The sequence below is a fragment of the Dendrobates tinctorius genome, unplaced genomic scaffold (genome assembly GCF_039654945.1).
Source record: "Dendrobates tinctorius isolate UK_male_01 unplaced genomic scaffold, ASM3965494v1 ptg000162l, whole genome shotgun sequence".
In the NCBI taxonomy this organism is placed as follows: Eukaryota; Metazoa; Chordata; class Amphibia; order Anura; family Dendrobatidae; genus Dendrobates; species Dendrobates tinctorius.
This window is the reverse complement of record NW_027361829.1, coordinates 57,669,408-57,693,540: the sequence shown is the minus strand read 5'-3', so window position 1 is coordinate 57,693,540 and position 24,133 is coordinate 57,669,408. Positions and strand designations below refer to the sequence as shown.

The following is a 24,133-nucleotide window of genomic DNA, read 5'->3' as shown; positions in this document are numbered from 1 at the left end:
ACAATCTAAATTCCCTATCAGTATGTCTTTGGAGTGCCCGGAGGAAACCCACGCAAACACGGGGAGAACATACAAACTCCTTGCAGATGTTGTCCTAGGTGGGATTCGAGCCACCGTGCTGCCCAGCCACCCAGTGTTGTCTGTCATACCGTTCTCTGTTTTTGTATTTTTGCCTGTAAAGTATATATACAATTTAGCTTTAACCTTGGTTACACCATCTTCCGATTTGCTGTGAAGGTTGGATTTTTTTTAAGAATGTGGTTTTTAATATGAGCAAAAAAAATCTATAGCTTACTACATTGATTATAGGCAATCCAGCAATGCTCTCTAATATGACACAGCCAATATATATATATATATATATATATATATATATATAGTCTTTGTAATTTATGATAAGATCCCCATACACTTAAGGGTACCGTCACATTTAGCGATGCACCAGCGATCCCGACAACGATACGACCCAGTCAGGATCGCTGGTGCATCGCTAAATGGTTGCTAGTGAGCTGCCAAACAGGCAGATCTCACTAGCGACGTAGTAGCGGTCGGCAGTCGTTACTTACCTGTCAGACGCGGTGATGATGACGTCCTCCCGCCCACGTCCACGCATCGCTCGCCGGCGCCAGCAGGAAGCCCAGCAGGAAGCAGCCGACGAGAAACGGCCCAGGACATTCTCGCGCGATCAGCGATAACCAGCGGGGGAGCGGTCGGAGGTAAGTATCACACATAGCGATATCGCTAGCAATATCGCTGCTGCGTTACAAAATCGGTGACGCTTAAGCGATATCGCTAGCAATCTCGCTTAGTGTGACGGGGCCTTTAGACTAATGGCGGGAGGCACCCATGTACATTAGACTGATATCCGAGCACATATGGTTCACCCGAAGTTAGTCTAATGTGTATGGGATGTAAGGGCATTGTCTAATAGAAGGCCGGGGGCTTTTGTTAATCTTCGGACTGCCATCACATCACTAGGAGGCCAATGTTTCAGCTAAAAGGTGAAATTGTCATGAAGAGCATTATCAACAATACAAATATCTCTCCGAAGATCTGTTTATACCAAGGAATGTGACGGTCATAAGGAGGCATTCTCTGTGTCTGGAGGAGAGAAGGTTTTTCCATCAACATAGAAGAGGATTCTTTACTGTTAGGGCAATGAGAATCTGAAATTCCCTGCCTGAGGAGCTGGTGATGGCGAACTCAGTTGAGGGGTTCAAGAGAGGCCTGGATGTCTTCCTGGAGCATAAAAATATTGTATCTTACAGTTATTAGGTTCTTTAGAAGGACGTAGATCTGGGCATTTACTCTGACGGAATATAGGCTGATCTGGATGGACAAATGTCTTTTTTCAACCTTGCTAACTATGCTACTATGTTACAATGTCCATTTTCAAACTGCTGATCTTTTATTCTCAGCGAGATAAGATGCTGCCAGAAGAGTCTGGCAGCAGCTCTGTCGCAGAGAACACTTCTGCATATGGAGGAGTTGGAAGACTCAGCTGACAGCCAAATGAATGGCCGAACTGTAGTTCGCCTGGTAGCAATCTGTTCTCATTAAAAGTTGAAATGCACATTAGTAAAATGTCAACTTTCCCCAACAATTTTAGCGTAAATGTCAAATAGTCGAACAGTATGTGTACAGTGATGTTCTGACTTTCCCTCAATGACAGATGTAGGGGGAAAAAAGTGTTGAAAATGTTGGAGTTTAACACGGCGATCCTTTATTTCCACAGAAAATAGAAATGTAGCAGCTACCATCATGAAAACTGTGCTCTTCAGCAATAGCGTAAGCGCCTGTGCTATCTGAGTAGCACACCACTCATTTCACGTGGAAAAAGAAATATCATGCAATGCAAATTGCATCGTAGCTCACTAGTCTATTAACATAGCATGGCTGCTGTCATCTTGGTGGCTGCTAGATCTATAAGCTGTCACCAGAGGTAGCAATTTATTTTCCTCTCACTATGGAAACTCCTCTGGTTTTGCTGCACTAATAGCATTGGAATTGTCCATACAAAACACTTACATAGCTTGAACTTGTCTCTTTAAAATTACAGGTCCTAAATGTGATGAAGCATGCAATACATCGTGTTGGGATTCTGGTCCAGAGAATTGTCAAATACGTGAGTATATTGCTAATAATGTGAGGTCACACAGTTCATGTCACCATAATGTTCCTTTTCTCTGTGTTGGGCCCATCATTGTTAGAATGATGTATTCTGCATTATGTCAAGCACACATACCATGGACATGGTGATATATGATGATGATGTATCATTTGTCTGGGAATCAGGTACCATACTGTTACCTTAATGATGGTGCAACTTTAAGTAAAATGTGATGCATAAAACATCACTCTCAAAAGGTGTCCTCAGAATGGTGAGGGTAACGTTACTGTACTCCTAAGGACGGTTTCTTAGATGTTTTGTGGGTCACCCTGGATCGAGAGTTGGGCTTTAAATGATCCACAATTGAGAATTGAAATTTGGAGAGGTATGATAAGATCACTTGAATAGTTTACTTCTTAAGCTTGAAATATGGCCATCAAATTCAAGCAAAGGATTGTAGAGGATATTGAATGATGGAAAAGGTGTACTGTAGGTAAAATGAATAAACTATTTTGCTCTAAAAAAACATATTTTACAACTGAATCATGATTCAAGACAAGAATTGTATTCATTTACATAAGCATTTATGTTCTTTTCTTCTCAGAAATTATTTAAAGAGAATCTGTCACCACATTTGACCTAAACTATTAATACTGGCATATAGGATATATTGTAGACAAAGGTCCTCCTTGTTTGTCTCATATCAGATGCCTTGTTGTGGATAAATCATCTTTTATCACTTTATGTAAATTATCTCTTCCAGGCTCCAGGGCGGATGGTGCCTGGAAGATAACACTGCCTCCAGATCTTGTTTTAAATATTATTATTTATTACTAGATTATGGCCCGATGCTATCGCATCGGGAGGATGCGATAGCATCACACCTCTTGCCATGTTAACCCTCAACACACACACTCCTCAACACACACTCCTCTCACCTTTCACCATCTCCACTCACTCTTTCACTCCACATACGACCCCTTCTCTCACTCCGTCTCTCATACTCACGCCGTCATCGCCGCTGCTCCACGATCCCCGACATCTTCTTCCGCCGGCGCCATCCTGGATCCAGACGTTGTCCACGCCGGCGACATGTTCTTGCGGTGACGCCATCTTGAGTATCGTGAAATCCCGCGATAGTCAAGATAGCGTCGCCGGAAGAACATGTCGCCGGCGTGGACGACGTCGGGATCCAAAATGGCGTCGGCGAAATCTCGCGAGTTTTCGCCGACGCCATTTTGGATCCCGACGTCGTCCTCGCCGGCGACATGTTCTTGCGGCGACGCCATCTTGACTATCGCGGGATTTCGCCGATCCAAAATGGCGTCGCCGCAAGAACATGTCACCGGCGTGGACGACATCGGGATCCAAAATGGCGTCGGCGTAATCTCGCGAGATTTCGCCGACGCCATCTTTTTGGATCCCGAGTCGTCCACGCCAGCGACATGTTCTTGCGGCGACGCCATCTTGAATCTCGCGGGATTTCACGAAATCCAAGATGGCGTCGCCGCAAGAACATGTCGGCGGCCTGGAGAACGTCTGGATCCAGGATCGCGGCGGCGGAGGAAGATGTCGGGGCAGCGACGATGACGGTGTGAGTATGAGAAACGGAGTGAGAGAAAGGAATGTATGTGGAGTGAAAGAGTGAGTGGACGTGAGTGGAGGTGAAAGGTGAGAGGAGTGTGTGTTGAGGTGGTGTGGTGTGTTGAGGGTTAACATGTGCGTGTGTGGTGACGTCACCGGTTACAACTGGACGGAAGTTGTTACAACCGGAAGCTGCTTAGGGCATTTATTATTATAGATGATGAGGAAGAAGCCGTCTGTTGTTGGCGATGATGGCGTGTAGAGGCTTCTTCAGCCAATGTAATAGATTTAGAGTTAGGGGATTCGTGTGTGAGACGACGGCGTTTATAAGCCTTAATCTTGTCAAGTCGATGCTGTTTTTCCTCAGGAGTCTCATTAGCACGGCGTTGTTTTTGTCGTAGTGCTAAAGCTGCTTTCCTTTCACTGGCATTGGCATACTGTGCATCGGTATTGAATGGTGGTATTGATAGGGCAGAAACAGATTGCTGATTAGTTATGTCAGTGAACGGCATATGGGATGAAGTGTAGCAGTAAATTGTTCCACATGCTGATGTGGAAGCATCCTGTTGTGAGTCTAATAATAATGATGAGGAAGAGGCCGTCTGTTGTCGGCGGTGACGGCGTGCAGAGGCTTCTTCAGCCAATCTTATGGATTTAGAGTTAGGGGATTCGTGTGTGAGGCGACTGCGTTTATAAGCCTTAATCTTCTCAAGGCAATGGTGTTTTTCCTCAGGAGTCTCATTAGCACGGCGTTGTTTTTGTCGTAGTGCTATAGCTGCTTTCCTTTCACTGGCATTGGCATACTTTTTGTTATGACTCATGTTGGCACAGGTAAAGGAGTCTATTTGGCAGTTATCTGGCAGTGAAGAAGGCGTCATGGAGTATTGTAGAGTAAACAGATACTAATTGACCCTGTAATTGCCCAGCAGTAGTTATGAAGTGGTAGTGGCAAATTGGCCCTGTAGTTAGACACCGGCAGAGGAGCAAGGCAGCAGTAGTTATGGCGGTAGAGGCAAATTGGCCCTGTAATTAAACACTGGCAGAGGAGCAAGGCAGCAGTAGTTATGGCGGTAGAGGCAAATTGGCCCTGTAATTAGACACCGGCAGAGGAGCAAGGCAGCAGTAGTTATGGCGGTAGAGGCAAATTGGCCCTGTAATTAGACACCGGCAGAGGAGCAAGGCAGCAGTAGTTATGGCGGTAGAGGCAAATTGGCCCTGTAATTAGACACAGGCAGTGAACAGTCAGAGGAGCAAGGCAGCAGTACTTATGGCGGTAGAGGCAAATTGGCCCTGTAATTAGACACCGGCAGAGGAGCAAGGCAGCAGTAGTTATGGCGGTATTGGCAAATTGGCCCTGTAATTAGACACCGGCAGAGGAGCAAGGTAGCAGTAGTTATGGCGGTAGAGGCAAATTAGCCCTGTAATTAGACACCGGCAGAGGAGCAAGGCAGCAGTAGTTATGGCGGTAGAGGCAAATTAGCCCTGTAATTAGACACCGGCAGAGGAGCAAGGCAGCAGTAGTTATGGCGGTAGAGGCAAATTGGCCTTGTAATTAGACACCGGCAGTAAACAGGCAGATGACCAAAGCAGCAGTAGTTATGGCGATAGAGGCAAATTGGCCCTGTAATTAGACACTGGCAGAGGACAAAGGCAGCAGTAGTTATGGCAGTATAGGCAAATTGGCCCTGTAATTAGACACCGGCAGAGGACAAAGGCAGTAGTTTTGGTGGTATAGGCAAATTGGTCCTGTAATTAGACACCGGCAGAGGAGCAAGGCAGCAGTAGTTATGGCGGTACAGGCAAATTGGCCCTGTAATTAGACACCGGCAGAGGAGCAAGGCAGCAGTAGTTATGGCGGTAGAGGCAAATTAGCCCTGTAATTAGACACCGGCAGTAAACAGGCAGATGACCAAAGCAGCAGTAGTTATGGCGATAGAGGCAAATTGGCCCTGTAATTAGACACTGGCAGAGGACAAAGGCAGCAGTAGTTATGGCAGTATAGGCAAATTGGCCCTGTAATTAGACACCGGCAGAGGACAAAGGCAGTAGTTATGGCGGTATAGGCAAATTGGTCCTGTAATTAGACACCGGCAGAGGAGCAAGGCAGCAGTAGTTATGGCGGTAGAGGCAAATTGGCCCTGTAATTAGACACCGGCAGAGGAGCAAGGCAGCAGTAGTTATGGCGGTAGAGGCAAATTGGCCCTGTAATTAGACACCGGCAGAGGAGCAAGGCAGCAGTAGTTATGGCGGTAGAGGCAAATTGGCCCTGTAATTAGACACAGGCAGTGAACAGTCAGAGGAGCAAGGCAGCAGTACTTATGGCGGTAGAGGCAAATTGGCCCTGTAATTAGACACCGGCAGAGGAGCAAGGCAGCAGTAGTTATGGCGGTATTGGCAAATTGGCCCTGTAATTAGACACCAGCAGAGGAGCAATGCAGCAGTAGTTATGCCGGTAGAGGCAAATTGGCCCTGTAATTAGACACCGGCAGAGGAGCAAGGCAGCAGTAGTTATGGCGGTAGAGGCAAATTGGCCCTGTAATTAGACACCGGCAGAGGAGCAAGGTAGCAGTAGTTATGGCGGTAGAGGCAAATTAGCCCTGTAATTAGACACCGGCAGAGGAGCAAGGCAGCAGTAGTTATGGCGGTAGAGGCAAATTAGCCCTGTAATTAGACACCGGCAGAGGAGCAAGGCAGCAGTAGTTATGGCGGTAGAGGCAAATTGGCCTTGTAATTAGACACCGGCAGTAAACAGGCAGATGACCAAAGCAGCAGTAGTTATGGCGATAGAGGCAAATTGGCCCTGTAATTAGACACCGGCAGAGGACAAAGGCAGTAGTTATGGCGGTATAGGCAAATTGGTCCTGTAATTAGACACCAGCAGAGGAGCAAGGCAGCAGTAGTTATGGCGGTACAGGCAAATTGGTCCAGTAATTAGACACCGGCAGTAAACAGGCATAGGACCAAGGCAGCAGTAGTTATGGTGGTACAGGCAATGCCAAGCGTCCGCACAGCAAGTCGGCGTGAGGTAAATGACGCAATTTCACGAACGCAAGATGGCGTCGGCGAAATCTCGCGAGATTTCGCCGACGTCGTTAACACCTCTTGCCATGTTAACCCTCAACACACCACACCGCCTCAACACACACTCCTCTCACCTTTCACCTCCACTCATGTCCACTCACTCTTTCACTCCACATACGTTCCTTTCTCTCACTCCGTTTCTCATACACCGTCATCGTCGCTGCCCCGACATCTTCCTCCGCCGCCGCGATCCAGGATCCAGACGTTCTCCAGGCCGCCGACATGTTCTTGCGGGACGCCATCTTGGATTTCGTGAAATCCCGCGATATTCAAGATAGCATCGCCGCAACAACATGTCGCTGGCGTGGACGACATCGGGATCCAAAAAGATGGCGTCGGCGAAATCTCGCGAGATTACGCCGACGCCATTTTGGATCCCGATGTCGCCCACGCCAGCGACATATTCTTGCGGGACGCCATCTTGGATGTCGTGAAGTCCCGCGATATTCAAGATGGCGTCGCCGCAACAACATGTCGCTGGCATGGGCGACATCGGGATCCAAAATGGCGTCGGCGTAATCTCGCGAGATTTCGCCGACGCCATCTTTTTGGATCCCGATGTCGTCCACACCAGCGACATATTGTTGCGGCGACGCCATCTTGAATCTCGCGGGACTTCACGACATCCAAGATGGCGTCCCGCAAGAACATGTCCGCGGCCTGGAGAACGTCTGGATCCTGGATCGCGGCGGCGGAGGAAGATGTCGGGGCAGCGACGATGACGGTGTGAGTATGAGAAACGGAGTGAGAGAAAGGAACGTATGTGGAGTGAAAGAGTGAGTGGACATGAGTGGAGGTGAAAGGTGAGAGGAGTGTGTGTTGAGGCGGTGTGGTGTGTTGAGGGTTAACATGTGCGTGTGTGTGTGGTGACGTCACCGGTTACAACTGGACGGAAGTTGTTACAACCGGAAGCTGGTTAGGGCATTTATTATTATAGATTATAGCACCATTTATGCCATTGTGCTTTACATGTGAGGAGGGGTATACATAATACAGTAAATACAAGTACAGTAATCTTAAACAATACAAGTCACGACTGGTACAGCAGGAGAGAGGATCCTGCCCGCGAGGGCTCACGATCTACAGGGGATGGGTGAGGATACAGTAGGTGAGGGTAGAGCTGGTCATGTAGGGGTTTGGTGGTTACTGCAGGTTGTAGGCATGTTGTAAGAGGTAGGTCTTCAGGTTTCTTTTGAAGGTTTCTATGGTAGACGAGAGTCTGATATGTTGGGGTAGAGAGTTCCAGAGTAGGGGGGATGCAAGGGAGAAATCTTGTATGTGATTGTGGGAAGAGGAGATAAGAGGGGAGTAGAGCAAGAGATCTTGTGAGGATCGGAGGTTGTGTGCTGGTAAGTATTGGGAGACTAGGTCACAGATGTATGGAGGTGACAGGTTGTGGATGGCTTTGTATACCACATAGAAGGGGAATTACCAGTGTGATGTGTAATGGCCGCTTTCTGCTCTCCTTATCTCATTGCAGAGCTGTGTGTGATTACACTTGACACATCTGCAGGTTCATCTCAGCTTCATCTCACCGGCAGACAGGGTGTAATATTGGTGCAATACATCAGAGCTGTGAGAGAAGCAAAAAATGTGTTTGCAAGAAGACAAATTTAATTTCTCCTGTTTCCTGTAAGTTACTTATCACACTGGGAACTGCTCCTTCTTGTAAAATAATCTCTGGAGGCAGAGTTTTCTCCAGGCACCATCCTCCCCATAGCCTGGAAGAGGACATTTATATAAAGTGATAGAAGATGATTTTTCATCAACAAGGCATCTGATATGAGACAGACAGGTAGGACTTTTTTTCAGCATTCTTTAACCTGTATGCTCATATTAATAGTATAGATAGATCAAATGTGGTGACAGATTTCCTTTAGAGACTAACCATTGTTTTAATTTATATGTCATAATTGAACAGTTCACATAAACTTGTGCAACTTTGTAATATATCTTATCAGAAATCTATATTCGGAGAAGACAGATTTTTACATTACTGAGATAGGAGATGGCAGTTCTCACTGATAAGATTCTATGTAGTTGAGAGGGGGTAGTATGGAGGCGTTCTGCTTCTAGCGCCTCCTCCCCCTCCATAGCATCTTATCAGTAGTCCAGGAGGAGAAATCAGTGATGTCTGTATTTGGGGTTGGGCTGATCTCTGCTTTCTCTGGTTGCCACATTCTCTCCTTTTTAATGCTTACTAATAGTGTGGTTTCTTGCCGGCTCGTCACATCTAATTAGAGCAGGCTAGGGAGAACGCGCACTGTCTCTGCGCATTTAAAGGAAAAATAGCACTTTAAGCATGTAGCTCAGACAGAGCATGTGTTGGAACTGAGAACCGACACAGGCTCAATACCACCGGGAATAGACCATCTGCTGAAACGGGCCTCACTGGTGATGCTTCCTTTCAGGGTGGGAAAAGCATCTGCAGCAGTGACCGTAGCCACTGCCCCATGATGATATCCAATTTGAGGATCCCAGCATGCACTGGTGAATTTTCAAAGTGTCATCAAAACAGGAGGTAAAAAAGAAAGCAGTAAGAGAGAGTAAAGAGGGAGAGAAGCAATGGTGGGTAACTTTGAACTGAACAATATTAGGAAAGTGATTAGTTTATTATATAAAATAGATAGGAATTTAGGATTAAGCTAAACTTTTGTTCTGAACCACCCCTTTAACTTACCTATAAAGCTTTTATATGGGACAGTGTTAAATACCTTTGCAAAGTCCAACAACATTATGATCTGTTGATGTAATTAGGATATGTATCTGGATCGCCCACCAGGGCAGTGGGGATACTCGGTATCGGGCCGCTTCTTAAAGGGATGTGACACAGCGGCAGTGACCCGGTCTGTGGCCCTGGGCGTCCAATTAAAGGGGATATTTACAGGGGAAAAATAAAGAGTTTGTAAAGTGTTTGTGATGCCACCTGTGGTTTCTGGTCAGAGGTGACCAGTAGAGATGAGCGACTTTGCCTTTTTTCGGGTCGAGTCGAGTTTCATGAAACCCGACTTTCGCAAAAGTCGGGTCGAACGCAATCGGCTGATTATCGTGAAAAGTCGAAGGCCGACTGAAACATGAAACCTAATGCAAGTCAATGGGGAAGAAAAGTTGGCAGTGAGTGGAGGACAGGAAACACACCTACAGTGCCCATTTTAATGCCAAAAACATCAATACTTATTACTTAAGCTTGTCAACCTTAATTTACTTTATAATAATAGTTAGGCATTGAAAACTGGGGGTTATATGGCTAAAGTTGTGGGGGGGTAGGGCTGGCTCCAGATTTTCATGGGCCCAGGGCCAAAGAGTGTCACTGGGCTCCTTTAACACATGCCACAATTCATGATCCTCTGATGCGGCAGAGACATAGCGGTATAGCACAATGAAAAATACTTCACTTCTTACATCACATGACTGATATCCATTTTAAATTCTCCAATAGCTACAAAAACGGACAGTATATTTCTCCATACAGTATTATGGCCACCGCATAGTGCGCTATACAGAGTAATGAGGCCCATATATTTCTCCATACAGAATCATTGGTCCCATATAATGTTCGATACAATATATGATGAGCTCCACATAATGCTACAGTATATGTTGGTCCCCATGGATGAAGCTCCACTGTCTTATGGGCCCAAATAATGCTCCATATATAATGGGTCCCATTTCTAATGCTCCAGTGTATAATGGGCCCTGTAAATGTTGCTCCATTATCTGATGTCCACCTTTGGAATGCTCCAGTGTATGGTGGGCCCCATATATCATTCGCCAGAGTATCGTGCTCCCCAAAAATTGCTCCCAACCTTTAAAACAATTAAATAAGTCTCCTCGCTAGGGAATCCCTGTACTCTGGACTCCTCATTGTCCCCATCTTCCATCTCTCTGCACTTGGACTGTTTAGGCAGAGGGCGTACAGACGTGATGTCATCGCGCTCTCTGACCAGAATGTCACTGTCAGGAAACGCGGAAGACGTCATGGCGGTGGAGCAGGGAGAGGTAAGTATTTCAACTTTGCAAGTGCTGTGATCCTGAGCAAGCAGGGGGGGCCCACTCGGCGACGGCACTGGCACAGGGCCCCTCATAGTACGGCGGTGTGTCTCCCACCGGCAGAGACAATCTGTAAATCTCCGTATATATTTCATGAGTCACACAGAGATGCTCACAGGCTCAGTATGGATTAGACAATAATATAAAAAGTAGAAAAAGGGTACAGTATCATCAGATAGCAGGTATATATAGTATAGTTTAAACATTCTAAATCTCCGTATATATTTCAGGAGGCAGACACAGACGCTCTCAGGCTCAGCATGGATTACAACACAATATAAAAAGCCGTAAAACGGTAATGGATCTGAAGCGTACAGCTGTATACAGTGTAGGGGTCATTGTCAATCTCAGTATTTATTTCCAGAGTCAGAAACAGACTCTCACTTGGTCAGTTTTGATTAGACCAGAATATAAAAAGCAGTAAATGGGTAATGTATCACAAGCGTAGAGCTGTATACAGTGTTGGGGTAATTTTTAAATCTACATATAAATTGCAGGAGTAACCCAAAGACTCTCACATGCTCAGGATGGATCACACCACAATATAAAAAGAAGATCCGCAAGAAATAATCACACATGTGGGCCAATGTTCCAGGTGTCAATGATACACTTAGAATGGTGGGTGGAGGAGGTCTTTCTGGCAGAAAGGGTACAGTATCACCAGATACCAGGTATATATAGCATAGTTTAAACATTAAAAATGTACGTCTATATATCAGGAGTAGTGTTGAGCCACCCTGCTAGTGTTCAAGTTCGGTTTGGTTCGTCGAACAAGAGGCAAGTTCGTCGAATGTTCGTCGAACGTTCGATGAACACCGTCGAGCCCCATTGAAAACAATGGCAGGCAAACACAAACACATACAAACACATAGAAAACACATACAAAACACCTTAAAAGGTGTCACAAAGCAGACAAAATGCTCAGAAGGCACAAATAACATATGGAAAAGGGCAACTATATATAGAAAAGAGGTAGAGGAGTAAAAGGAGGAGGAGGAGGAGACGCAGATATAGGCAGGTCATGCCCTTATAAAGTCAAGAAAGGCTGGAATAAAAATCTAAAATACAAAAAAAATTCTAAAATTCTAAAATTGAAGACGATCATATACCGTCGGACTTCCCACCATAAATTATGCCAACTGCCGATCGGGCGGCGTTATTCCCACGACCCTCCGAACAGCGTCCATGAAGGCAAAGTGTTTGGTTTACGGGGGCAGTATGGTTGCAAAGCTGAACCTTAAAGGAATGTCCAGAAGGGCACCACCACAAGGAGTGGAGCCTGCGGCTTAATTGGACTCCACACGGGCAACCTCAAACATGCCAGCCACGGAAAGGATGGACAGATTGCAAGCTTTCTCGATTCTGTGGGTGGTGGTGCATGGCCGCTTTTAGTTGTGCTAGCGATTCGTCAGCTTAATTCTGTTAACGAGCGAGCATGCCCCCGTGGTCCGCGTCCAGCTTACTAGAGGGACACGCGAGGCTCTGGCACGCGAGATCGAGCAATAACAGGTCTGTCATGCCCTTACATGTCCGGGGCTGCACGCGCGCTACACTGAAAGGACCAGCTTGTGTCGCTTACAGGTGCGGATAACCCGCTGAACCCTATTAGTGATGGGGATCTGGGATTCCAATTCTTCCCCGCGAACGAGGATTTCCCAGTAAGTGCAGGTCAACCGGAATTCCGGAATTAGGCCTAACCGGCATTCCAGAAAGAATGTGCAAAAATTAAGTGTCCAAACCACAGGTGCTGTAGCTTGCTTAACAGCTGGGCTCCTCTGCTGAGTAGCACACAGTTCTTACATAAACAGGCATCATAGCTAGGTTCAGGGGTGGGCTCCTCTGCTAAGCAGTAGACACAGGTACTAGGCCCAAAGTATTGACTGGGCTAAATGGAGTTAAAAAATGGTTCTTACATAAACAGGCAGCACAGCTTGGTTCACAGGAGGGCTCCTCTGCTGAATAGCAGACACAGTTACTAGGCCCAAAGTATTAACTGGGCTAAATGCAGTCAAAAACTGGTTCTTTCATAAACAGGCGGCATAGCTAGGTTCACGGGTGGGCTCCTCTGCTGAGTAGCAGACAGTGCTACAAGGCCCAAAAGGATTTTCTGGACAAGATGCGGTAAAAAATTATTAGAAACACACACGGTGTAGCTCCTTGACAGGTGTACTACACCACTGGCTACCAGACACCGCTACTATAACATGAAACTGTTTATTAACATTGAAAACCATTATTAATGTGAAAATAAAGTTACGCTTTTGGTGAACGACCGGAACTTCGAACAGCCAAATTTTAAGCAAAGTGTTCGATTTCGACGAACGGCTCGAACACCGCCCAAAACAGCTCGAAATTGAACTAGGCGAACAGTTCGACTCGAATACCGCTCATCTGTAATCAGGAGGCAGACTCAGACGGTCTCAGGCCCAGTATGGATTCGACAAGATTGTAGAAAGTTGAGAAAGGGTACAGTATCACCGGATAACAGGTATATATAGCATAGTTTAAACATTAAAAATCTCTGTGCATATTTCCGGAGTCCGACAAAGACACTCACAGCCTCAGTATGGATTAGACAAGAATCTAAAAAGTAGAAAAAGGATAATGTATTCGAAGCGTACACCAGTATACACTGTTGGGGTATTTTTAAATCTTCATATATATTTCAGTCTCAGTAAGACAGTCCAGACTCTCCACAAGAGGAAACGAGATGGATACAAGTACCGACGGAGAGTCAAGTGATTGAAGAAATTTTGGAATTACTAATCACGGGAAAATCTCCCGGGAGAATTCTCAGAGGCAATGCTGACCCTCAATTACTTTGTCTGTGGAGACAGCGAAAACAGTTCTTTGTGAAGAAAGGGTTGCTGTATCGCAGTACCGTGGATCCTATCACCGTTACTCATCTCCATCAAATAGTGATCACAGGGAGAGATGTAGACATGGTCCTCAATGCCTATCATGATTTGTCAGGTAACTTTGGAGTGCAAAAGACAGAAGCCACAGGCCGTAGGTGATTCTATTGGATGGGCATGAGAGGACACATTTAAAAATTGGGCAGGAATGTCATACGCCTGTGAGTAGGAAAACTGTGAAAGCTGGTGATAAACCACCACTGCATCTCATTGTGAGTCGACGTCCATAAGAAATGAAAGCCATTGATCATCTGAAGATAGAGCCCAGCAGGACAGGGCATAGCTGCGTCTTAACCATCATCTATCAGTTCACCAAATTTGTAATGGCAGTCCCAGTGAAGGATTTAACAGCCCAGACTACACAGCGGTGGAGCAGGGAGAGGTAAGTACTGCAAGTGCTGGGGCCCTGAGCAAGCAGGGGGCCCACTCGTGGGCGGTGGTACTGGAACAGGGCCCCTCATAGTACGCTGGTGTGTCTGACGGCGGGTGTGCATCCCCACCGTCAGAGACACTTGATTGTACTATGAGGGACCCGGTTGCCAGTGCCGTCGCCCAAGAGTGGGCCCACCCACCTGTCCAGGGCAACGGCACTCACACGGGTGCGTGCGCCACGTGGTGACCCCGGCCCTGGGGGGGAGGCAGCCCAGTTAGGGAGGTTGAAAAAATGGCATATGTTGATGTTGGACATTCAGCAGGTGAAAATGGAGGAATTGGAGAAGTCTGAGGAAGAGGAGGACAAAAGCGAGCCATTTTTCTGGCAACCTATGTGTCAGCAGGGGAAGGTGGGACAAAATCCTTTGAAACCCATGCATGGTTCATTTTAATGAAGGTTAGATCATCAACATTTTGGGTCGACAGACGGGTCCTTTTTTCTGTCAGGATTGATCCAGCAGCACTGAAGACTCTTTTGGATAGCACACTAGCAGCAGGGCAAGCGAGCTCCTGTAAGGCATATTGTGCCAATTCAGGCCAGGTGTCCAGTTTACAGGCCCAATAGTCAAAGAGGAATGACCTGTGAGGGAGAACATCGATATGGGAGGAAAAGTAGTTTGTAACCATAGTTGACAACTGCTCTCTCCTGTCACTTTCAATCAATGCAGTATTTCCAGTCGTGTGAGCGGTACTTGAAAAATCAGTCCACAACATGGTCATGAAACCCCTGTCTCCAACGCCACTTCGGATGTGTGCACCATGAACACCTCTTCCATGTTGCCCCCTACGGCTCGTGTGAGAACCATCACCGCTGCTGTGTGCTGGGAATGCCTCAAACAGTTTACCAGAGTTGCTTGTTTGCTTGCCAATATTAGCTCTAGGTTCTCCTGTGGCATGATGTTTTGGAATTTACCTTTATAGCGTGGATCCAGGATGCTGGCCAACAAGTAGTCGTCATCGTTCATCATTTTGGCAATGCGGGGGTCCCTTTTTAGGATCTGCAAGGCATAATCAGACATGTGGGCCAATGTTCCAGGTGTCAATGATGCACTGCGAGTGCTGGGTGGAGGAGAACTTTCTGGCAAATTCACATCCCTCCAGTCACGCACAAGCCCTGTACCTGATCTTGCCACGCCAACATTTTCTCTTGCCCCCTGAGAAGCATCCTCCTCCCCTAAACAATCATCCCCATCATCCTCCTCTTCCTCTTCTTCCTCCACCTCGTCCAGGAGAGTCCCTGAACAGACAATGGCTGACTGTCATCAAGGCTTCCCTTCTCCTCTTCCTCCTCAGCTGCAGACACCTGCTCCTTAATGTGCATCAAAGTTTGCATGAGCAGACGCATAAGTGGGATGCTCATGCTTATGATGGCGTCCTCTGTGCTTACCAGCCATGTGCATTCCTCAACACTGAAGGACTTTACAGAGGTCTTTCAGCTTCGACCACTGCACACCAGACAACTCCATGTCTGCCCTCAAACTGCCTGCCCATGTATCCTCCCACAAATGCATTACAGCCTGCCTCTGTTCGCACAGCCTCTCAACCATGTGCAGGGTGGAGTTCTACCTTGTTGCAACGTCGATAATTAGGCTGTGCTTGGGAAGGTGGAGCAATCGCTGCAGCTTCTGCATACGACTGGAGTGTACGGGCGACCGGCGGATGTGCGAGCACAGTCTTCGCACCTTATGGAGCAGGGCTGTTAACTCCGGATAATTATTGAGGAAGCACTGCACCACCAGGTTCAAGGTGTGAGCCAGGCAAGGTATGTGTCTGAGTTTTGAAAGGGCTATGGCTGCCACAAAATTCCGGCCGTTATCACTAACTACCTTGCCTGCCTCTAGATGTAGACTGCCCAGCCATGACTCAGTTTGTTGCTGCATGTAGTCGGCCAGTACCTCCGCGGTGTGTCTGTTGTCGCCCAAACACATCATCTTTAACACAGGCTGCTGACACTTACCACTAGCTGTTCGATAGTGGGACACCTCGTGTGCAACACTGGCAGCTGCGGATGGAGTGCTCTTGCGACTGCGCTCTGTGGACGAGCTTTCGCTTCTGGAGGAGGAGGAGGGTCGAACGCCTACAGCCAACTGTTTCCTATACCATGGGCTAGGCAGCACTGTTCCACTGCCGCTGTCCCCTGTGGAGCCTGCATCCACCACATTAGCCCAGTGCGCAGTGATGGACACGTAACGGCCCTGGCCATGCCTACTGGCCCATTCATCTGTTGTGAGGTGCACCTTTCCACTCACTTATTGTTTGAGTGCATGGACAATGCGGTCTTTCACATGCAGGTGGAGGGCAGGGATGGCTTTTCTAGAAAAGTGCAGACTGGGTTGGTCATAGCGTGGGACAGTGTAGGCCATGAGCTCTAGGAACACTTCGCTTTCAACCAAACGGAAGGGCATCATCTCTAATGAGATCAGTTTGGCAATGTAAGCATTTAAAACCAGTGTACGCGGATGAGAGGATGAGAACTTTCTTGTGCTGCTCAGAGTGTCTGTTAGGGTGAGCTGGACTTGAGAGCTGCATATGAGGGAACTAGCGGTGGACATGATGGACTGAGAGGGGGTTGGTGATGGTGGTGGTGGTGGTGGTGATGGCCCAGATTCAGTCTTTCGTTGCAAAAATATTGTGATTCCCTGACTGCTTTGGCCTTGCGACGACAGCTCCACCTTTCTTGCTGGTGGTGTGCTTACCGGTGGGCTTACAGTGGGGGAAGCGATGTAGCGTTGCTGACTACCTTCATTTGGAGCAGGTGCACATGTGGTACGTGAGGTTAGGTAATCCATCCACGCTTGCAAGTGCATGGTGGTTAAATGTCTAAGCATGCAACAGGTATTCAAATTTCTCAGATTTTTCCCTCGGCTAAAGGTCTTTGCGCACTTCTTACAGATAACCTTTACCTGATCATTAGGATTTTGTTCAAAAAAGTGCCACACTGCACTCTTCCTACTATGGAAGACATTTTGAGGCCTTGCACGCTGTGCTAATTTGACCGTCTGGCCAAGCTGTCCTGCAACTCTTTTGGTTTTTGTAACCCGTTTTTGGACTGCTACGGGCCTGCCAGATAACAGCTGTTGCGATGTCGATGCCTGCTGCGGATCCTCCTCCTCCTCTTCTGAGCTATTGGCAGCGGCACCCTCTTCCCCCAATGGATGCCAATCTGGGTCAACAACTGGGTCATCCATCACCTCGTCTTTAATTTCATGTGCACCTTCCTCTGTGTCACCGTGTAAGGTGGTATAGTATGCGGGAAGGGGCACCTGAGTTTCATCAGGGTCAGATTCTGGCTCATTACACTGCGAGGACAATGCAGTGCTCTGAGTGAATGTACCAGCAGAAAATTCTAGCAGTGGCTGTGCATCAGTGCACTCTATGTCATATCCATCTTGGACTGGGGAATTCACGATTTGACTTGATAACCCAGGCATGGTATGTGAAAAGAGCTCGATGGAGTAATCTATAGTGTGGCCTGCCGCATTCTTCACTTTTGGTAGGGGTGAAGGACACAAGGAAAGGTGTTGTTCCTAACCAGGAGCCTCCACTGACGACTCAGTGCTTTTATTTTTTGAAACTTCATAAGAGGAGGCGATAGAGCTGGAGGTTGTGTCAGCAATGTAAGCCAAAACTTGTTCCTGAAGCTCCGGCTTTAAAAGCGGTTTACCTACTCCCAGAAAAGGGAGCCTTCGAGGCCTTGTGGAGCCAGACGATGACGCAGGCTCAACACCTCCTGCCTTAGGTGCTATTGTGCTTTTGCCACTACCAGCAGATGCACCACCACCACCATCAGTACCAGCTGGCAACCCCCGCCCACGTTCACGGCCTCTTCCACCATACTTCCTCATTTTTGGGAAAATGTACCCAAAATACCACCAGCTATATGGTACTGTAAAACAAGGTACAAGGTGTATATAGTATTGTGGAGAATTTGAATCTCCCTAGAGATTTTAGGAGGCTGAACTATTATCTCAGGCCCACTATAGATTATACCTTAATTTAACAGGCTGAAATTGGCTGGTGTATGACAAAGTACAAGGTGTATATAGTATTGGGGAGAATTTGAATATCCCTAGAGATTTTAGTAGGCTGAACTATTATCTCAGGCCCACTATAGATTACACCTCAATTTAACAGGCTGAAATTGGCTGGTGTATGACAAAGTACAAGGTGTATATAGTATTGGGGAAAATTTGAATCTCCCTAGAGATTTTAGGAGGCTGACAATGATGCTTTCAGTCCAAGTATGGCAGCAGGCAACCTAATAAGCAGGACTGCTGCACACAAAAGTGTGAAAAATGAACGCTTGGTAACTGTGCAGAAAAGAGGAAGAAAAGTATTTTTGCTTTTAAAAAAGCAGTTTGCACAGCAGTGTGAAAACAGCAATGCAGCTATCAGGGAGCCTTATAAGGCAGCCTAATAACCAACAGAGTTGATGCACAAAAATGTAGTCTCCCCTGTCACTGCACACAAACTGTTGTGTTGTACAGTGAAAATCGCTACCAGCAGAAGCAGTTTTTTTGTTCTTCTTCCCTGCCTAACGCTCTCCCTTATTCAGAATCAGCAGCAGCAACTTCTCCCTGTGCTAAGATCGGCAGAAGTAAGATGGCGGTCGGCGTGCACGCCCTTTTATAGCCCCTGTGACGCCACACAAAGCAAGCCAATCACTTGCATGTGTGGCACCCCTGAGGGTTCAGTCGCCACAGAGCTACTGCACCTCCTCCTGAGGTGTGGTGCCCCACCATTCAGGTAAGGTGGAGATACCTGACCACACTCCAACACCTGCATCCCACACAACATAGTAGTGTAGCAAAGCACCCTTTGGTGGCTCCCTGCTTGGAACATGAAGAGTGCTGGGAGGTGGGTGGAGCTTAGTCTGCACCAATAGGATTGGGAAGAGTTTAGGATTTGGTCAGTCAGGCAGTCAGTCTGACGGGGTCAGAAGGAGAGAGAAGATCCCCAGAGAGGGATGGATGAGGGAAGTGCTGCAGCGGACCTCTGTGACCTGGGTCTGCTGGCACAGGAAAGAGACATTGATGGAAAGCCTAACTCTTCATAAGAAAGATAGATTTGAACGGAACGTAAGGAGAAAAGGAGGACTGAGGATTAGGGTTAGAGTAGAATCCTTCCCAAGTTCACAGCGCAAGGCCAGGGTCCGGTCCCCGAAGTTGTATGGATACTAATGGTCCTGCAGCAGACACCAGAGGAATAGAAGTTGTCACCACTTTATTCCCACACAAGACTTGGGGGCACAACAGCGACGTGAGTGAGCCGGAACTTGGTAGCAAGGAGTCCCCGAAGCAGGCTACAGCGGTCTGCTGAACAAGTAGAGTTCATAGGAACATCTGACAGGAGGAACTCCAGTGTAACTCAGTACTGAGAGTACTTCACTATAGGCGCAAAAGGGAGACGTTCAGAAAAGGCACATATGTTGGCGGAGTGTTAGAACGGAGTACTTCATCTTGCCTGGAAGTTGGCTGAGCTCCTGACCCGGCGGACACGGCATGGATGCGGGCACCTGTATGCTCAACAGACTGTGACTAAAGCTTTGGAACTACATGCCCTGGTGTCCTCCGCTTATTCCTGCGCCAACACCCTGAGCACTGCTACATCTCTGTGCCTGACACTGCACCATCTACGTCTCTCCCCTATCTCTTCACTTACACTGCCCTGGGACTACTGCCCTACCTGTGGAGGGCCACAACATCATTGCTGCACTACACCATCTGTCCCAGAGGATCTGTCTGCAGCATCGGCTTAACACCTTTCTTGCCGAACACCACAGGTGGCGTCACGAATCATTCAATGAACATTTCTGCTATTTACAATGGGCGCCCAGGGCCACGGACCGGGTCATAGCTGCCGTGACAACAACCCCACTCGTGGAGATCTGCAGGCCCGGTACTGAGTACCCCGCTGCCCTGGGTGTGAGGGCTACCGACCCACATGCCCTTCTCAAAGATGGTGGTGACCAATGCCCATGTCATTGCATTGCCCACAGTGTGCATCCTCCATCATTGGCTGAAAAAGGGCGCTGGAAGCATCATTTGAAACGCGACTTTGGTGCTCTGGTCGCCGACCTCATGGCCGACCTCACGCTATGGTCGGGTTTCGTTTCATGAAACCCGACTTTAGCGAAAGTCGGCGACTTATGAATTTGACCTACCTGTTTCACTCAACTCTAGTGACCAGTGCTGCAGGGCAGATCTTCTGGAACTGATGGTGATGCAGCAGAGTTGGTATAGCTCTCCACAGGCAGGGCTTTGTCCCAGGGCAGTTGTAGTAAAAATGTTGTGTTTGATGATGTTAGATTTAGCATAGTTTAATTGGTGACGCAGGAATAATTAGAGGATACAACAGAGTGCAGTTCCAAAGCTTTACTCATAGTTCTGGTGCACACAGATGCCTGCTTGGTGCTGCTTCCTCCAGGTGAGGGGCTCAGTCAACTCCCAGGCAGATGGAGAACACCTTTCCAGAACTCCCATCAGTATGTGCCTCTCCTGGCCATCTCACTGTGCTGGCTTTTCGACTCCTCTTCCTTCCCAACACCTCACACTCATTGTCCCAGGCCAGCAGCCGCGGACCTTGACGGATAATGTCGTCGCTGCGTTCCCTTGATCCCTTATGGCTGCCTTTCCAGAGAAGATAACTGTGGCTTGTGGCTAAGGTACCTATAGGTGCCTCTACCTCCGGCTTGCTAGTTGAGTCTGATGATATCTCCACTAGGCTAGGGGGTCGGTACCCCACTGTGACCTGATCTCTCCACCCGATGTCAGCTGGTGTGGAACGAGCCCCACGGGCAGTATGGTCACTGCGCCATTCTTCTAGGATCCCTTCCCTCTTCAGGGAGCTTTCTTCAATTTTTGCCTTCCCAGCAGAAATACTGACCAAGAGCTGCCCACTCCTGTCTTTTCACTTCTCCCTCTACAGGAAGAATGTCCTAACTAAAGCTCAACTCTCCCGCTCTCAACCCACTAGCTCCACCCACCTCCCAACACCCTTTACTACCCAGGCAGTGTTGAGATCCTCCTCCCGTAGGGTACATCCTGGGTGCCCTGCTGCTATAGGGTGTGTGTTGGGTGCAGGTGTTAGAGTACTGTCAGGTGCCTCCACCTTACCTGGGAAGTGGAATACCACACCTCTGGGAGAGGTGCAGTACCTCTGTGGCGGCTGAACCCTCAGGGGTGCCACATATCCTCGTCTGATTGCCATTTATAATGGAGATGAGCGAGGCTGAATTTGAGGAATATTCCTATTCTACACCTTTATATATTTTTCTGATAAATTTGTCACCTGCTGTTTGTCTCCTGTTTTTTACTGAAAAGTGAAATGATGACTTTTGCACGAATCTGTACATACAATACTTTATCTATTTTGTAGGTGTGTATTTATGTGAGTGTATATGTGCATATGTACTGTAAGTGTGCTAGTCATCATGCAGCTATGAGCCAGTACAGTATATTTAGGTAACTGTATTCAGTATGTTAACGTAATTACATTTTTTTAAAATTTCAGGTACAAAACTTGGTTGTGCCCAACAATGTTCTGGGCGGTGCAGGGGATCAGCGCCCAGTGATTGCTGTCACAGTCAGTGTGCATCTGGTTGTAAAGGTCCTAAAGAAACAGACTGCCTGGTAATAATACAAAGAGCTATTACACCTATTAGGCTGGTTTCACATTAGCGCTTTTTAAGCGCACGCACGGCCGGGGGTAGCTCCGCCCCCGAGCCGGCTCTCTGCCCGGCGTGCCCGCCCCTTGCTTGTAGCGCCGCCTCCTAGCGCACAGCGGCGCCTGCGATCGGCGCACCCTATCTTTAGCATAGGGTGCGCAGATCGTGCGCAGGCCGTGCGCTAGTTGCGCTTTGACCCGCGCTGCGCACTTTTGACGGTGCGCCGTGCGCGCCAAAATCAAACTTTTCGGATTTTGGCGCACACGGCGCACCGTCAAAAGTGCGCAGCGCAGGTCAAAGCGCAACTAGCGCACGGCCTGCGCACGATCTGCGCACCCTATGCTAAAGATAGGGTGCGCCGATCGCAGGCGCCGCTGTGCGCTAGGAGGCGGCGCTACAAGCAAGGGGCGGGCACGCCGGGCAGAGAGCCGGCTCGGGGGCGGAGCTACCCCCGGCCGTGTGTGCGCTTAAAAAGCGCTAATGTGAAACCAGCCTTACACCTATATTTTGTGTGCATATAACTCAAGTTTTTTTTGTTATAAAATCCTTGTGAATCACTTTCTCTTTAGGCTTGCCGCCGGTTTCGTGATGGTGACACATGCAAAGAAAACTGTCCGACAGTGAATGTATACAATCCCAATACTTATCTGATGGAACGCAGCCCTCTTGGGAAATACAGTTTTGGTGCCTCATGCGTAACAATGTGTCCACGTAAGTAGAAATACTACCATTCTTGGATCGCCATGAAACATACTGCAGTAGTGATACTGACATGAAAATGATACCATTCACTACATAATGATGAGCGAACGTGCTCGGATAAAGCGTTATCTGAACATGCTCTTGTGCTGAGTGACTTTAGCGTGCTCGAAAAATATGCTTGAGTTTCCGCGGCTGCATGTCTCGAGTCGCGACTGTTTGACAGCAGCAACACATGCATGGATTTCCTGTTTGTTAGGCAATCCCTGCATGTGTTGCTGCTGTCTAACAGCCACAGGACATGCAACCGCGGGGACTCAAACATATTTTTCGAGCATGATAAAGTCACTCGGTTAGCACACAAGCATGCTCGGATAATGCCTTATCCCAGCACGTTCGCTCATCACTATTCATTAACCTTTTGCTATGTGTCCAATTTTGTGGAGCATTAACTTTACTTATTGTCGTTACTGATTTGCTTTTGGTTGATCTTTCTCATTGCCATTGAAGGTTTACGGCCCTTGGGTTTCAGGCATTATTTCTTGTCATCTATGATCATACTGTACGGAACATTTGTCCAACTCCCCTCCCTTTGTCAATATCAGTATTGGGTTAAATCTTATTTCCTGTTTGGCAGTTTATACAATGTTAGTGTAATTTGGATAAAAGTTTGTCAGCGAAATTCCGTTGTGTAGCCCAAATATAACAAATGTAATTATTGTATATGCATTGATATATTCAGTATTTGCCAATTAAAAAAACACATTTTTATATTTTTATTTAGCCTTATTTCTTTTCTTAATACATTTTATGAAAAATGTACAATTTTATTGAAATTTGAGTTTTTATGATATAGATAATTACATAGTGACAGACCATGGAGCTTGTGTTCGGACTTGTGACCAATTTTCATATGAGACAGAGGAGCGTGGTGTCCGCATCTGTAAACCGTGTAATGGACCTTGTACACAGGGTAAATATCCAAATTGTTAAATTAACATTGTTAATATGAAAAAAGTGTATTTTATTCTTATTAAATCAGTGGAATACGTTTTAGATCAGTTCACTGTTTCCTTGGTTTCATCATCTCAAATATAGGTGATGCATGTTCACATTATACAAGGAAAACACTTCTGATTGTGAATCCAGTATTTATCTTTTATAAAAATTCTTAAATGTTACTTGTCCGATGTATTTGCTATAGACATGATTGAACCTTTTCAAATTTGAAGTCGCCTGGTTTGACAAATGTTTTCCATAAATTAAATTTTCGGCAAGTTTATTTGCCAATAAATTGCATGCTCTTTAATTGTGCTGAAATGATGTGGTTAACAGTGTGAGGTTTCCTATTAGTGTATGCTGCTTTTTAGTGTGTTTAACCCCTTCGCAGTCTCTCTGACTTTCATGCGGGCCCATACGCCAAGCCTGCATCTTTCCCGGCAGATGATGGCTCATTTAATCAGCCATCATGTGCCTTTAACAGCCATAGCCAAATACCAGGAAGTATATAAAGCATGACAAAAAATGCAGCACTATAAAAACACGTTGTTTTTTTTTGTTTTTTTTAAGTACAAGTAGCCTAATTTAAATAGGTGC

The 24,133-nt window shown here is 47.1% G+C and overlaps 1 protein-coding gene across 1 annotated transcript in view; it reads left to right on the top strand.

Moving 5' to 3' along the window:
* EGFR (epidermal growth factor receptor) overlaps nt 1-24,133 on the top strand; it is a 278,427-nt gene that overhangs the window by 174,512 nt on the left and 79,782 nt on the right. The window contains exons 5-8 of the mRNA XM_073550044.1: nt 2,060-2,125; nt 21,685-21,803; nt 22,408-22,549; nt 23,394-23,510. Coding sequence (XP_073406145.1) covers nt 2,060-2,125; nt 21,685-21,803; nt 22,408-22,549; nt 23,394-23,510 — 444 coding nt within the window. The remainder of the gene's footprint in view (nt 1-2,059; nt 2,126-21,684; nt 21,804-22,407; nt 22,550-23,393; nt 23,511-24,133) is intronic.